Below are 15897 nucleotides of genomic sequence, written 5' to 3'. Positions count from 1 at the left end.
AAATATATAATTTGTTAGAATAAAATGACTAGTAAGATGTCTCCTTGCTTGTTAGGAGAGTGTTTTTGTTTTTTTGGTGGTATTGTGTTCTCGTTTGTTTCGAGTTGTAATCCCTTGCGGCATGTCGCTTGGGAGAACTGTGAAGTGCTTTTGCTTCTCACTTGGTTTTATTTTTTGATATAAAATTCACCGGGGTAACCCTTTACCCAAAAAAAATGACTAGTAAGATTGACGACATATATATCAGCTTCAACACTATTAACCTGCTCGACTCGTTTTGGTTTTAGAAAAGTTTAAATATTCGGCTGACTTGACCTGTAGGGGTAAAAATTATAACTCATATTGACCCGTACTGCAGTTCTGTATCACTTCCAGTTCATACAACTGCAGCGCTTAGTCATTGGTTATAGTTTGACTTAAAACAATATGCATTTGGTATATTTGAGGAATTTGTATTTAAGTATAACCATGTTTTCCATACGATATGTGAATCGGGTTACAAAATTGATGAAGAAACAGAGAGATCATCGACATGGAAAGAGAGAAAACAAATTGGGATGAATGAATTGCAACAACCCCTTCAGAGATGTTTAGAAAAAATTAACCAAAAAAAAAAAAAAAACACTTGTACTACGTGGCAACAAAGCTTTTCTAATCTACACATCTTGCTAGTACTTCGGTTTCTATCTCAAGCTTCAATTTATCTACAAATATGACATGCCAAAAATCGAGTGTAGAGCCTCTCACCTGACTCGTGCCTGGTACACATTGTTAGAAATCTTGTATCATAACAAGTGAACAGTTTATATTATGAGTGGAAAATGGGCACGTTGGGTAACGGGTCGGGTGACACAAAACACTTTTTTGCCAAATATGATTATTAAAATTATATTTTTTTCAACAAAAATTTGATTTTTTGAAGAAAATGATTCAAGACGTTTTACATCTTACAAAAAAGCCATGCAGTTAATGCGGTAAAATATCGGGTATCGGTCAAGGACCGATATTTGAGATATAGGCTATCGCGGTGGGATATCAGTAATTTTAATATCATGCAGAAATTATATGTATAGCAATTTAACACTAACAATTCAGCGATATATTGGTGATATCACTTATATCGGTCAAATATCGGTGATATCGGTCAATATCGCCGATAATATCGGTACTGATATTTGACATTGATATTTTACATGGGGACCGGTAACCGATATTAACTGCATAGCAAAAAAGACTTTAGGCAACTTTTACCCTGTTTGACGCGTATTACATGAAAGACATAGAGCAGTTACCGGAGTTTATAACGTCGGATGATCGGAGGAACAATGGACCTTGTTTGGCTGCAGGATTCATTTTCTTACAAACGGCTTTTGGCAGACAAGTATTCTCTGGTTACTGCCGTTTTCAAGATCAATAACCCTTGCTTCCCAACGAATTTGTGTAGCAATTGAACGCGCCTTCTCTATGGACCTCGCTTCATCTGAAAGAACAACCCATCCCTGGAAAAGAATGAAACTTTGAGTTGGATCATGCAGAGTGAAAGGACATGTAAGTTTGTGCTGAGTTAAACAAGTATGTGTACCTCAGGGCGTAGGATACGATCCATCTCCAAAAGTAAGTTTGTGATGCTGCATTGTTCGGAGATAAGGTATGAAAGGAGCCCATTTGCATGAAGCATGTCGTATGTCAGTGGATAAGTGGGAAATGGTTCACACCTACATTTAAAATAAAATTTCACATAAGCGGATAAATCAAAGAAAAACACACAAGATTACGCTAACATATAAAAAGGAATAAGAAACCTATTTCTTACCAATCATGCAAGACACCAGCAAAACCTTGATCAAATATCACTGGGAGTGTGTTACGAGCCTTTATTGGCACAACATTCATCACCCAAACTGATTTTCCTTCTTCCAGAAACGCAGCATTTAAACCACCATAACGCGCATTCATATCCATCACGTTTCTTATCATATTATACGGAGGTAACGGATCTTCATCACCAGGCCTTTTAGGATGATCAGAAAAAATCAAGGGTGTAAGCAAAGACCAGTAGTTTCTTAAAGCAGATAATGAAGATTCAAAGTCTTCATTGAGGTCATCCTGTTGGATCCCTGAAGAAAGATTTAAATAAATAACATCAACATCTTATAGGCTAATACTTTCCATAAACGTTATCTGGAATTATTAACATTCAAAAGGCTAATACTTTCCATAAATTTCGAGCTCAGCTGACGTAATTATGGAGCTGGATGACCTGTTCTGTATAGGAACCCATCGTTTGCTGGTAGTCCCGCTCATACACGATGCAAGTGGCTGATAGTACGACTGAATATTCTCCCTTTCCCGTTCTTCTATACAAGGAGGAATTGTACCCTGCACACTACAATTGACAACAAACCAGATTATAATAACAAACTAGTGGGGTACCACCCCACGCTTCGCGGCGGGTTCAAAACGTAGATAAAAATAAGCAAATCGTGACAGGACATTCTTGGTGACGATAAAAAAAAACAGATCGCAACTGTATATTCGGAAGTCACGAAAAGGTTACCGGTTCAGATATATCATTACGGTATCAGCACTCGTTATAACAACAAAACAAATGCCCGCAGCGAATTTGGAAAATAAATAATAACCCACATGCGACAGTACATACAGAATCAATATAAATATTACGTTGAGAAAAAAACTAAAAAGAGACGACAAAAAAGATAAGTAAAAGGAAAAAAAAAACAAAAAGTTCAGGGTCTAAATGGTAATTAAAATAAAGTGTAAAGGGAGAAAACTAAGAGTTGAGGATCCAAATAGCAATTATAATAAAGTGTAAGGGTAAATAATGCAAATTAAAAGAAAATGAAAACCTAATTAAAGTTGAGGGACTAAACATGTTTTAATCAAAGTTGAGGAGCTAGAAATGGTTGATGTTGACAAAATAGCCTTTTAATACATATGATAATGATAATTCCCAAATCTTTACCCATAACTGGAAAAGGAAAGAAATACTGATTATCTTTACCTATAACTGGAAAAGGAAAGAAATACTGATTATCGTTTTACTACTAGCCTCACCTAGAATAGTAGCATTGTGGATCAGTGGTTTTTTGCCATATGTAAGTTTCTTCTTGCTGAGCTATAAAAGCCCAACAAATTTTTCGGGCAAATTCTTCAATTGGGCTCGCCATACTTCCCTTCTTTGTACTTAACGAACTTCCATGTAGAACAAAGTAGCCACCAGGCTTAAGTATCCTATCAGCTTCGATAAGTAACAATCCATCTGATTCATGAAAATTTTGTTAGAGACAATAAATTGTACTTTCACACTACTTAGAGAGTGGTACAATGGCTAATAATCTTTATACTTCGGATAAATATGCATCAAAAAAATAAGAACGGTACAAAAAGAGTAAAGTACACTGACGATCCATGTGGTTTGCTTTGCACTTTGTAACGTATGTAGTCCCTAGCCAACAAATCTAAAGTTTTTATCATGTCCCCCAAGTTAGGGACTAAATGGGTTATAAAGTGCAAACCACAGGGACCATCTGTGTACTTTTTGAAAGCTTGGGACCAAATCTAAAATTTTTGTGAACCACAGGGATGATCCATGTACTTTACTCTAAAATAATATTATATACAAGATGGACTTCACATCTACGAACTCAAGTACCTTTGTCATCCCATAGAACCCCACACTCTGCACAGTGAACCATGTCATATGACAATGACGGAAATGGAAGCTGTCGAGAATTAAAATTGCCAATTATTGCTGGAAGACCTCTTTCAAGAGATATTTGAACTTGGCTACCAGTTAACTCATATGCAGCCATGCAAACAGTCATTAGTTTCAATGACAGCAAATGAGCACCAAAGCTACCAAACCCACACCCAATATCAAGAACAATGCGCACCTGTTTGAGGAATTTCACATGAATCAGACCCATATGTCAACTAAACTAGCATTACATGTTTACTGAAGCTAATCAAGAATATCCAGCAGGCATCATAAGACCAGCCTCTACAATGAATTAATTATAAATGCAGATATGGATTATATGTTAATACTTACACCAGCTTGATGAAATTCTGCATCACTCGCTAGTCCTATCATCTCTGCAACTTGGTGGGAGTAATCTTTGACACCGTCAAACATCAAACCGTCATCTGATTGGAAAGAAATTTGGTTCTCTTCCATTAGCATTAACCTAGAAGAAGCAAAATGTTTTAAAAGCTATAACTAATTCAAAAATCACAAACGTTGACGCATTAGTGAATGTTAAGCTAGTTAAGAGGTTTGGGTGGGCCCGTGGGGGTGGTTGGCTTCTTGTTAAATCCTTCGGGACTAGCACTTGTTTCTAATAAGTGTGTGTATTATATTTATAATTATAATTATTTTTATTTTTTTTATTTAAAGATAAAAATAAAATTTTAAAATTAAAGAACAAAAAAAATAAATGGGTAAATTGCCAAAATCGTCCCTGAGTTAATGAAATTGCCAAAATCGACCTTGAGTTAACGATACACTTTAACTGAGTTAGTGATTTGGATGGAAATGGCAACAAAAATGAAACGTCAGGGGTCCGGTTACAAAAAATTCTTATTTTGGATGTAACAGGCAAAAGTGCCTAAACCTCCGGGAAGATTTTGGCATTTTACTCTTTCATCTATTTATCCAACTTCATATTAAAAGGTTACCTTTTCGTCATGCTTCCGGAAGACAAGAATTGCTCTTTGGTTATCTTCACATTCTCATTCCATATCACATCTCTACCAACCGGCCAACTCAGGGGCGTTTTATAGTCTTTTGGAGGACGAACCAAACAGTACGGTTCCCCTTTCGAAACTTCACAATGCCGATCAAACTCCTCACCATTTGTAAACCCAATTAAGATATTCGCAGACACATTATAGCAAGGAACATAGTGTTCTCTTTCCTTTCCACAAACCTTAAGATCCTTCAAGTTACTAACTCCTAAAGATAAACTACTCAAATCCAAATAATCGTTTAGTGCTTGCTCTTTTAGCCTCCGGTAGTTCGCATAAATGTCTGGTTTCACAGTCAACGTAGTAACAGAATCAATTGAACTAGAAGTCGATCTAGACAAAACTATAAGTACAAAAACACTAACAACACACAGGATTAACCATATCCTTTGCAGTCTATGCCTAGGGCCAAAAACCAAACAAATTTTTTTGACCAATGGCCTTCTCATATCCAAACGTGCGCGATCAACAACCTTTTCACCTTATACTATCATATCGTAAAAAGCTCTCTGAACTATCACTTACAAAGCTCTCAATTTTCAAAGGCAAATGAAGGTTATCTACAATCATTACATCAAATTCCAAAGTCTCTTCATCACCTGATGATCATAACTACTGAAGTAGATCGATCGAGCAACCAACCGATGAACATCGGATACCTCAATTCCAGAAACTAACAGTGTGCAGTTCAATAACCAAATGCCAGCAGAAATATCTTCAAGTCAACCTATAATTGTCATCAAAGCTTCAAATTACAACCTTACAACTTGAAAATGCAAAGGAATATACAATTTCACATAATCGAAACAGATCTGAACCAATTAGATATGAATCAACCCTATCATATCATAAAATCTCTCTGAACAAACTCTCAATTTTCAAAAGCAAATGAAAGATATCTACAATCATTACATCAAATTCCAAAATCTCATTTCATCAAACACCTGATGATCATAACTACGGAGCAAATCGAGCGAGTAACCGACGAACGAAACCACCAGTTACCAGTTCAATAACCAAATGCCAGCAGAAATATCTTCAAATCAATCTATAATTGTCATCAAAGCTTCAAACTACAACCTTACAACATGAAAATGTAAAAGAATATTCACAATTTCACATAATCGGAACGGATCTGAACCAGTTATCATAAAAGCTCTCAGAAATATAACTTACAAAACTCTCAATTTTCGAAGGTAAATTAAAGTTATCTACAATCATTTCATCAAACACCTGATGATCATAACTACTAAAGTGAATCGAGCTAGTAACTGATGAACAAAACTAACAGTTACTAGTTCAATAACCAAATGCCAGCAGAAATATCTTCAAATCAATCTACAATTATCATCAAAGCTTCAAACTACAACCTTACAACATGAAAATGCAAAATAATACACACAATTTCACAGAATCGAAACGGATCTGAACGAAAAACAGATAAATGTAATACACAAAATTCAATAAAATAACTGAAAAAACAGATAAATGTACAGTTAGGTATAGCAATCATACCGGAGTATAGACAGGAATTCGAAAGAACAACCGCAAATGTGACTTTTAGGGTTTTCGAGCGGTTAACAGGCGGTTGAAAGTGGTGAATAGATACAACGGTACGTGTATACGTATATATGTATATGCGTGGATTCGGTTAAGCTTTTTTGGGGGATAAAGCTCAAGGTTAGTTCTGATTATTATTGACGATGGGAGAGAACGAGAATGGGTCCGGTCATTTCGGTTAATAGTTTTCGAATTTTCAAACTTATTCAAATTTTACTTTTTTATTTAAAATTTGTTTTTGTATAAAGTTGTCCAAGTTTAACTTTTCACTATTCAAGTCTTTAGACTTTTTTCTTTTTACTTTTTAAAATTTTATATTTTTTTGTTAAATAATTTTATATATTTAAAGCTCAATAATAGTTCTGATTATTATTCGGTTTCAATATTCGGTTTCAAACTGAGTAAACCGAAAATCAAACCAAAGTGAAACTGTTTAAAATGGACCAAACTACGTAGTTGGATTTTGTTTCGGTTTTAAACCGAAACCAAATTGGGTTATCGGTTTAGTTTGAAACCAAAACCAAATTTGTTGATGTCAAATTACCATTAATAACCAAGTTCTAACTACCGACCAACTTACATGATAAGTAGTAACTTACTATTGATTAGTAGTAACTTACAAGTGATGATTATTTTACCATTGATAATCAAGTAAGATTGATGACTAGGTTCAAACATTTTTAATCAATTATGTAAATTCGAAGCACCAGATTCCTTTATGCCTAAAATTACAATAGTATCACTGAAATATATACCCTGTGACTTTTAACTTGTATCGATAAACACTATTTTACTTTGGTCGTAGACTATGTTCATTGGTGACCCAACCCAACCTTTTATTAAAAAATTAATATCTCTTTCTTCCACCTACACAACCCAACCCTACTCAATTTTTAATACACATTCACAACTCAACCCATCCCAACCTAAAGATATATGTTTTTGAACGAACTCGGTTTTTTAAAAAATTTATATCGGGATGTTCACAAAAAAATTAAGAAATATCGTGTGTTTAGTTTTTTTTAAGTTTAAATATTATAAGTAATTTGATTAATTAAATTATGGTTATTGTATTTTATCACCCCCAACTATCGAACTTTGGTTGTTGCCACCCCCAATTAACACTTTGACGTCCGGCACCTCCAACTTGACATTCAGTTTGTGCTGGCACCACTCTGTTAATAGATTACTAACTCTGTTAGTTTTTTATCCTACGTGTCACCACCTTGCTTACCTGGACATCAATACGTGGTGATTACGTGGCACATTTTCCATATAAAAACCCTTGATTGTCTGGCCAATGTTACTCCACGACGGTTGTCACTGTCATCTCCACCACTTAATCAACACCACCCTCCTCTTCTTCCTCACCACCCAAACCACCGGCGACGCGCCGCCGTCATGTCAAAACTCTCCACCACCCTCTCCCCCACCCCACCCACCTAGACAACTACCACCTCCTTCTGCAACTGGGACAGTGGGACGGCATCCAATTACAGTCGTGTCCGTATCCCTATATGAGCATGTATAAATACCAAGCTCGAGCTTTTATCAAAGCAGCCAAAAATTCATACCCATATATATAATTGTTTACTCTTACATCTGATTTACAGTTCTACAAAGAAACTATACCAAAGTTCAGTTATAGCTATTATGATTCACCACTCATGATATCTGAAAAATCAATTGCTCTCAAAAGGAAAAAAAAAAAAAAAGAGGTCATTCTTTTCAACAACTAATTAGCCAAACTTGAAACTGAGTGATTGCTTGTAAATTTTCATAACCAATTTTAGCGCTCTTTCGTTCTCCTGATTCTTAATTTTTCATTTTTCATTTTATGGCAACTCAGTATAGCGATTTCAATCTTCAATCAAAACTCTTTGAATTTGCTTTAATAATAATAAAAGATGTGTCTACTAAGCATTAACCACATTCTTGTGAATACAACACCTTAGCCGTCTAGATTCTTTAGATTTTTGCATAACTTGATGACTGTCATTAGTATGCAGCTTCTGAAAATCAAACAAATTATTAAAGCGACTACCCTGACTAGTTCACTAAAACATCCCTCCTCACACATCCAGTTCCATCTATTTCTCCATTCATAACTTTTTCCCTCTGTATATCGAGCCCAAAAAAATAGCATTTGTCTCCTACCACGAAAATCTCTTCCATCTGTTCGCCAGTTCCAGTCCGACCAGCACATGGCTAATCGAATACAAATCACAATGAAGTTAAGTTTAGGTTCAGTCGAACCACACAAGAGCTAAGGTTAACTTGTTCTTAACATTACAAAATACACATTCATTAGCAAGTTGTTGAGGTACAAGCTCTAAGACAGTCCATAAGAATATCCTCATTTAGTGACCGGCCTGCACAAACCAAAGACACATTTTGAGGGCGGACCACAAATTACTTGACAAATTATGAATAGGTGAAGATGAGGACCAACAAAACGGGTCAAAACTATCATCTTTAGCTAGTACTAATCAGAAGGGTGATTATAAGTTTACCTATGAACACGATTTTATTCGTTTGTTTTTCTCCACTTCTCCATTTACGTGCAGGAACTATCTCGTATATCTCCCTCACAGCCTGCAAATAAAACACGCTTTTTTTTTTCACTTGAAAATTTATATCAAGAGATTAAATAGGTGTTGTATCAAAAGATTACCTGTACCGTGTGAAGTTCATCAGAATTCACAACACTAAGAACACCTTTGCAACGATACACATCCATGTCGTATTTCTTATCCCAAAGGATCTCCTCAAGCCATAAACGCACCTACGAAGTTACTAAACATTATTATGACAAATATAATAGAAGCAACTTAATAGCAAAAGAAAAGGCTCTACAGAGAGTCTACTATAAACCATTGTTCAAAATACCTTATCAAGATCAAGCGGTTGTGAATCAGAAATACATATGGTTCTCACACCGCTATCATGTAGATCTTCGGTAGTGAGCGACTTATTTTCCTCTAGCAACTGTTCCATATGAGCAGCATGCTGTTAAGGCAATAAAAGTCACGAGCAAAAGTTTAGTCGTTAAAATAATAAAAGAAAATCATTTGGAATGAGAAGGGAGGTCATGTCACTAACTGAACCCTCATATGCTCTACAATTTAATACTATGGATATATCAACTTGACACCTCACGGAATGAACAATATTAGCTAGTGAATTGATACTAATTATCTCCTTCTCGAGCTCCTCTAGAGAATCAGGAGAAACCAGATCAACCTTATTAAGAATTACAACATCCTACAGAAAAAATTAAAAGGCAGTGAGCATATATACAATATGATGATCAAACAAATTAAGAGCGAATGTTGATATAAATTACAGGTGGCAAAATGTGTTGGGGCCTAGGGCATGCATCTTCGTAGACAGTTCAATACGGGTTTAAGTTAGAACATGTCGTTTTTCAGTGCATTAATCTGTAGAAACTTTTTTGTCCATACAATCTAAGTTGTAAATACTTAACAACGGAGTGTGCACAGTCCATAAAACCGAACCGAAATGTTCGGTTTTCGGTTTTTGAAAACCCTTCAGTTCTGGTTTTTCGGATTTAGCAACGATTCAGTTTGGATTATCGGTTTTTGGAACAAAATTACGTAAGATTCAAAAATAAAAAGTATAATCCAAGATTTAAGAATCTTTCTCAGATGTGTATATTTAAATTTATATATGTAAGTATTTAACATTTTCAATTAATATCGTCCACATAAACCTAACCGTATAATCAATTTTATGTTTCTCCAAAGTTTTTATAAATACATTCTTTTATAATACTTTGAAAATCATTTAATTTTTATGTTAAATTTTGTTATTTCTTGTAGGCAATGGATAAATCATTTCAAAGATAATAAACATGTTAATGTTATCATTATAAACACCTAACATTCAAGAATAAAATTAATAATTTCTAAATGGCTAAATTGCACTTTTCGTCCTTTACGTTTTAGGGTTTTCGCAGAGGCGCTGTCCTTTAAGTTTAAAAATTACACTCTATGTCCTTTATGTTTGCAACATATAACAGGCGGTGTCCTTTCTCATAAACCCAGTTAACTTTTTTATGTTAAAACCCCTCACCTTAACAGCAGGGACCATATGTGTAACTTTGTAAACATAAGGGACCTGTGCAACAAAACATAGATGAAAGTAGTGCCCTCACCTTCACCCTCTCTCTCTCTCGACAACTGCTCCGGCGACGGAGCCGGAGGTGCCGGCCATTGCCGGCTGTTCTTGTTCCAACCATACCCGACGAGACACCCACGCCACCCCCCTCGCTTTCTGTTGGGTCACCGGAGCCCGTAAATCCGGCGACTGCACCCACTCAACAACCTGCAACCCCCTTCGACCCTCTCGTTTCTCTGACAACTGCACCCCAGCCCCTCGGTCTCCCCCCTCACCAGTCGGGACTGATCGTTTTCCCGGCGAATCTCGCCGGCGGTTATGAAGATAACAATGATGATGATTGTGCACAGGGTGAAGGTGGACATGGGTGGGGAATATCAGCGGCAACAATGGCGGTTCAGGGAATGACGACGGAAAAAAAAAACGAAGCCGCCACGCGGCGGTAGCCGGCGGCGGCAGTGGTGGTGCAGCTATGGTGGTGTCAGCGGCAACAACAAGCAACGAAACCCCTCCGTTTCCAATAAGATCCGGTGAGCGTTCCTTGTTCTGTTTTTGGGTAAACATGTTAATGTTTTGGGTTTTAACATTAAAGGTCCCTTATGTTTACAAAGTTACACATATGGTCCCTGCTGTTAAGGTGAGGGGTTTTAACATAAAAAAGTTAACTGGGTTTATGAGAAAGGACACCGCCTGTTATAGGTTGCAAACATAAAGGACATAGAGTGTAATTTTTAAACTTAAAGGACAGCGCCTGCAAAAACCCTGAAACATAAAGGACGAAAAGTGCAATTTAGCCTTTCTAAATCAATATATAACAAACAATAAAAAAATGATTTTTTAGGTTATTTGGTTCGGTTTTTTTCGGATTTCATAAAATGCAATAACCAAACCATAAATTTTGGTTGGGTTTTTTACGGTACAGTTAAATCGGTTTTTTCAGTTTCTGCTCGTCCCTACTTAGTATTATGGAGATTAGTATTAGAAAAACAATTATGTGGTTACGTTATCACTTACTGCAAACGCTATTTGTAAGAAGGCTTCGGGAAACGTGGACGAATCTTCATGCTTTTTTAGTTGAAAACGGAGATTTTTGGCATCTACAACCTGTTCAAAAATAAATTTCATAATGCAAAGTTTAAGTAGTCAACATTCGCTAGCATCTTAGATGTGTGGTTTTATATACGAATGATTAGGTTATGCCTTTGACAACCAAAAAAACCTGCTTGAAGTTAAAATTTACCATTTTAACCTTACATTGGAACAAGAAACTTACAGTGATAATTGAGTCAAGCTTGACGGCTGCTTCCAACTGATCATCCAGCCAAAGAATAGATGCAAGAGGTGCAGGGTTTGCTAACCCTGTGGTCTCTAGTAATATATGATCCAGTCTACATACAAGATAATATTTATCAGAATCACACGCAAAATTTACGTCTTTTCTATGCGAGCTGATATGATATATCAGTGACATAAAAAAAAGGGCATTACCTTTCTTTTCTCTGAACAAGTTGTTCTAAAGCTTGAACCAGACTATGTTTGACAGTGCAACAAATGCAGCCATTTGCTAGCTCGACCCATTCTTCAACAAGTGCACCGCCTTCACCTTCATTGATCATAGCTCTCTCAACTCCAATTTCTTCCCCAAACTCATTCAATATAACAGCTATCTTCTTTCCATGTTGTCCGTTTAATATATAATTAACCAGCTGAAACAAAATAAAATATTCCAAAGCAAAAAGAAATAAATTTAATAAAAACGTCATCACCCTCGATCATACAAACATTAAGATCGGTTGCATAGCAATTAAAACTTCACTGAAAACCTATTTTAATTGCCAACATAACTGATATCGTCTACGTTCGTACATGAAAAAGAAATTCCGTTCGATTAATTAAATGAATGAACACAAACAAAGGTTGTGTTCGTTTAATTGCGTTCGTGAGCGATCGGTAATATGTTTGTTAATGTCGGTTTCATGGATGTTTGTTTTGTTTAGTTTATGTTCAATCATTAGAAACACAGATCTTTGAAACATCATTTCAAAAAAAAAAAAAAAAAAAAAAAAAAAAAAAAAAAAAAACTATGTTTACGCTTATTATGTCTAACATGTGGCTACTTAAATAAAAATATTACCACTCTGAATCATACAAACATTAAGATAAGTAGCATACTAATTAAAGGTTAACTGGAAACCTAATTTCCTCATTTCAATTGTTAACATATCTGATATTAAACTGCCAAAAGCTTAACCTAACTTAATGTTCCTGTCTATACTATTTAGGATACAGTTGGCATAATTCAATATATACAAACTCTATACCGCTAAAGTGTAGTGTAAAACTGAGGATTGATAATATAGAGTTAGAAATAGTACAGTGGATTTGCCGGCGCCGAGATAGCCGGTGATGACAGTGACGCCGACTGGCGGAAGTTCGTCTTCGTTTTGGTGGTTTTGAGGGTCTAGGGTTTCGTTGATCGCGACGGCGAGTGGCGGTTCTCCGTCGTCATCCTCCATTTTCGTCTTCGTCTTGTGATTTTTCCACTACATTGAACAACTTTTTATTCGAGTTAAGGGCTGCTTAGAAAGTTGTTAAGGGTGAAGGGGGTGCTCACGTAATAGGTGAGTCCCCTCTCTTACGCCAAACCAATGAGTGCCACGTTAACTCCCCTCTTAAACTCCCCTAACACCCCAATTTGATGGCGCCACTCCCCTCTTAACTCTCCTTATTTTTTTATTCTCAAAAAAAAAAAAAAGGAAAGCTTTGATTGGTTGGAAATTATCTTGGCCCCACCATCCCTCTCCTTCTTCAGCGGTGAACCCACACCCAAATCACACCCCGATTCGGGACCCCGCAGTGATGGCGGCGGTGTTCCCGATCGGGGAATCCCATCACCGATCGCCTTCACCGCTTACACCCCGTACACCCTAAGTCATGAATCCACAAAACAAAAGGTCTAAATGATTAAGTGTTGAATCAGGTATACACCATAATGTTAACCGTTTAGAGACAAATGTCTAATCAATTCAGATTAGAGGTCTTAACCATTCAGACTTAGGGGTTGTTTGACAACATCTGAATGATTAAATGCTGAACCAGTAAGAGGTCTGAACCATTAAGAGCATGTATAATGGTTAACCGTTCAGAGGCAAATGTCTGACTCATTCAGATTAGAGGTCTTAACCATCCAGACTCTGTATAATGCTTAACCAATCAGACATTTACTCGTGAAACAAACAGTCTGAACCATTAAGTGCTGAACCAGTAAGATGTCTGAACCATTAAGAGCCTCATTAAGAGGTAAACAAACAGCCCATTAGTATAATGTTTAACCATTCATATGCAAATGTCTGAACCATTCAGACATCTACTTATGAAACAAACAGTCTGAACCATTAAGTGCTGAACCAGTTCTGAACCATTAAGAACTCATTAAGAGGTAAACAAACAGCCTCTTAATCTGATAAAACTTTTATATTTATCTGTGTAAAAGAGATTAATTACCTGCATATAATTTATTAACATAGATGCGTAAAACGCAATGGATAAAAAACACAAAAAAATGATTTTTTTCTAAAACACAAAAGAAAGTGTTCTTTCTAAATGTTTTTTTTTTTTCTAAAACGCAATGGATCAAAAACACAAAAGAAAGTGTTCTTTCTAAAACACAATGGAATAAAAACACAAAAAAGTGTCTTTTCTAAAACGTAATGGACAAAAAACACAAAACAAAGTGTTCTTTCTAAAATGCAATGAAATAAAACACAAAAAATGTGTTGTTTCTAAAACGCAATAGACTTAAAACACAAAAATGTGCCTTTTTTTAAACGCATTGGACAAAAAACACAAATAAAAATGTGTTTTTCTATTGTGTTATACTAGCTGGGTGTCCGCGCGATGCAGCGGGGGCGACACTTTGCATTGTGACACTCGTTTCAGGTAGTTTTCTTACTCGTATAATATTTATGATAACATTATTGTGGTGCATATATGTCATAAGTTTACACATATGTAAAAGTTTTGTTTTTTTTTATAAAAATTAATAATCAATTGACAAAAAATAATGTTTTTTTTATAAAAGTTAATAATCAGAAGACAAAATAAAAGATAAATTGTTATAATTGTAAAGTTTGTTTATTTTATTGGTTAAATTATAAAGTATAATTTTATTCTTTAAAGCTTATAACTTTTTCTAAATATCCAAATAGTACCCATCCAATAAACTTTAAGTTTAAAATTTTCGTTTTTATAAAAAAAATAGTATTTGACTCTTAAGTACATTTTAGAGCTTTAACTTAAATTGTTAAATTTCGTTTTTTTTACAAATATAAAAAATTTATATTTTTATAAAATTTCAATAACTGTTTTTATAAAAAATTAGGATGATAAGAGTTTATATCTTTATTAACTTTATATCATATTAAGTTCAAATTTTTAGTTCCTAAATAATCTTATCTATATGAGTCTACTTTTAACTAATAATCCCTAAAAATATGCAACACAATCTACTACTATGTATCTAGTAAAGTTGGTAAATAATTATTTTAGAACTGACTAATATTATCTACAACAATATAGTTGAACTTATAATTCCTAAAAATTTGCAACCCAGTATAGAATTTATCAGTTTTTTAGGTTAGCTTTAAAGTTTATTATTTTATTACTTTTTAATTAAGAAATGCAAATTATTAGATTAATATCCAAAAATAACTGCAATATTTTATAATTTCAGCTTGACTATATCTAACTGCAATATCTATTTATTGCAACTTTAGGATATTAACTTATATAAGTTCAGCTGACTCGTAAATTTAGGATATTAACTTTATTTTGAACTTTATTAGTATGGTTAATAACTGCATTATATTAACACCAAAGATAAAGTTCAAATATAAAATAAACTTTATTCATACGTCTAGGTCAAACATAACAGCTGAAAATGAAAAAAATAATATAAAAACACTTGATAGATTTCATATTAGACTGCATGAAATCTGTTCCGCTTCTGAATTGACACTCGACGTATTTTTAATCGGGTTTTCTGGTTTGTGCTTGAATCGGCAGTATCTTCTAATTCCACTTCTTTGTCATTGTCCTCAGAATCGTCTAAATTAATAATCTCACTCCATTTCCATTAAGAGAGCCTCTTGGATCTCTTACTTTGAGTCTCAAACTTTCGATCCCTATGAAGACAAAAATTAAATACAAAAGTTAAAAAAAGATTAAATAAACCTTAAAATTACATCTTCACTAAATTCACATTGAAGATTAAACTTGTATGGACTATACATTGCACCATAAGAAATAATATCAATACTTTTATCACCATCATCCTGCAATAAAACACACATATAATAACATAATGAACATGTTAATATGAAAGATATACGCAAAAATAATACTTAAAAACCAGCAAAATCAATACCTTAG

General features: G+C 34.8%; 2 protein-coding genes across 3 annotated transcripts; both read right to left on the bottom strand.

The window, feature by feature from the left end:
* Window positions 1-431: 431 nt before the first annotated feature.
* On the bottom strand, window positions 432-6503 carry LOC110894379 (probable methyltransferase PMT5). Its single transcript, XM_022141603.2, has 10 exons — window positions 6283-6503; window positions 4699-5494; window positions 4073-4208; window positions 3674-3914; window positions 3076-3280; window positions 2217-2386; window positions 1814-2117; window positions 1583-1715; window positions 1293-1499; window positions 432-758 (listed from the first exon to the last, which is right to left on the bottom strand). Exons 2-9 carry the CDS (start codon window positions 5214-5216, stop codon window positions 1350-1352), a joined length of 1857 nt encoding a protein of 618 aa, XP_021997295.1. The 5' UTR covers window positions 5217-5494; window positions 6283-6503; the 3' UTR covers window positions 432-758; window positions 1293-1349.
* Window positions 6504-8222: 1719 nt separating this feature from the next.
* LOC110894378 (COBW domain-containing protein 1) lies at window positions 8223-13060 on the bottom strand. 2 transcript variants are annotated; one of them, XM_022141601.2, is made up of 9 exons: window positions 12843-13059; window positions 11956-12173; window positions 11741-11855; window positions 11482-11571; window positions 9430-9591; window positions 9217-9336; window positions 9002-9112; window positions 8841-8922; window positions 8223-8699 (listed from the first exon to the last, which is right to left on the bottom strand). In XM_022141601.2, the coding sequence occupies exons 1-9, from the start codon at window positions 12981-12983 to the stop codon at window positions 8635-8637; spliced, it is 1104 nt and encodes a 367-aa protein (XP_021997293.1). In that variant the 5' UTR covers window positions 12984-13059; the 3' UTR covers window positions 8223-8634. The 2 variants fall into 2 exon arrangements, with proteins under 2 accessions (XP_021997293.1, XP_021997294.1); XM_022141602.2 differs by lacking the exon at window positions 9430-9591 and having other exon boundaries at window positions 12843-13060.
* Between the last annotated feature and the right edge of the window lie 2837 nt (window positions 13061-15897).

Source organism: Helianthus annuus, chromosome 12, assembly GCF_002127325.2.
Source record: "Helianthus annuus cultivar XRQ/B chromosome 12, HanXRQr2.0-SUNRISE, whole genome shotgun sequence".
NCBI classification, from domain to species: domain Eukaryota; kingdom Viridiplantae; phylum Streptophyta; class Magnoliopsida; order Asterales; family Asteraceae; genus Helianthus; species Helianthus annuus.
Note: the sequence above shows the minus strand (reverse complement) of the source record. Positions and strands in the feature narration are given on the sequence as shown.

What these genes read in the sequence shown, in the direction of transcription:
- LOC110894378 (XM_022141601.2), bottom strand. Translation starts at nt 12,983, where the DNA reads ATGGAGGATGACGACGGAGAACCGCCACTCGCCGTCGCGATCAACGAA. An exon ending in GTAGAGCATATGAGGGTTCA is followed by an intron (nt 9,337 to 9,429) that starts GTTAGTGACATG and finishes TTGCCTTAACAG; the next exon opens with CATGCTGCTCATATGGAACA. An exon ending in AACCGCTTGATCTTGATAAG is followed by an intron (nt 9,113 to 9,216) that starts GTATTTTGAACA and finishes GTAACTTCGTAG; the next exon opens with GTGCGTTTATGGCTTGAGGA.
- LOC110894379 (XM_022141603.2), bottom strand. Translation starts at nt 5,216, where the DNA reads ATGAGAAGGCCATTGGTCAAAAAAATTTGTTTGGTTTTTGGCCCTAGG. An exon ending in CCACAATGCTACTATTCTAG is followed by an intron (nt 2,387 to 3,075) that starts GTGAGGCTAGTA and finishes TGTCAATTGTAG; the next exon opens with TGTGCAGGGTACAATTCCTC. An exon ending in ATCGTATCCTACGCCCTGAG is followed by an intron (nt 1,500 to 1,582) that starts GTACACATACTT and finishes ATTCTTTTCCAG; the next exon opens with GGATGGGTTGTTCTTTCAGA.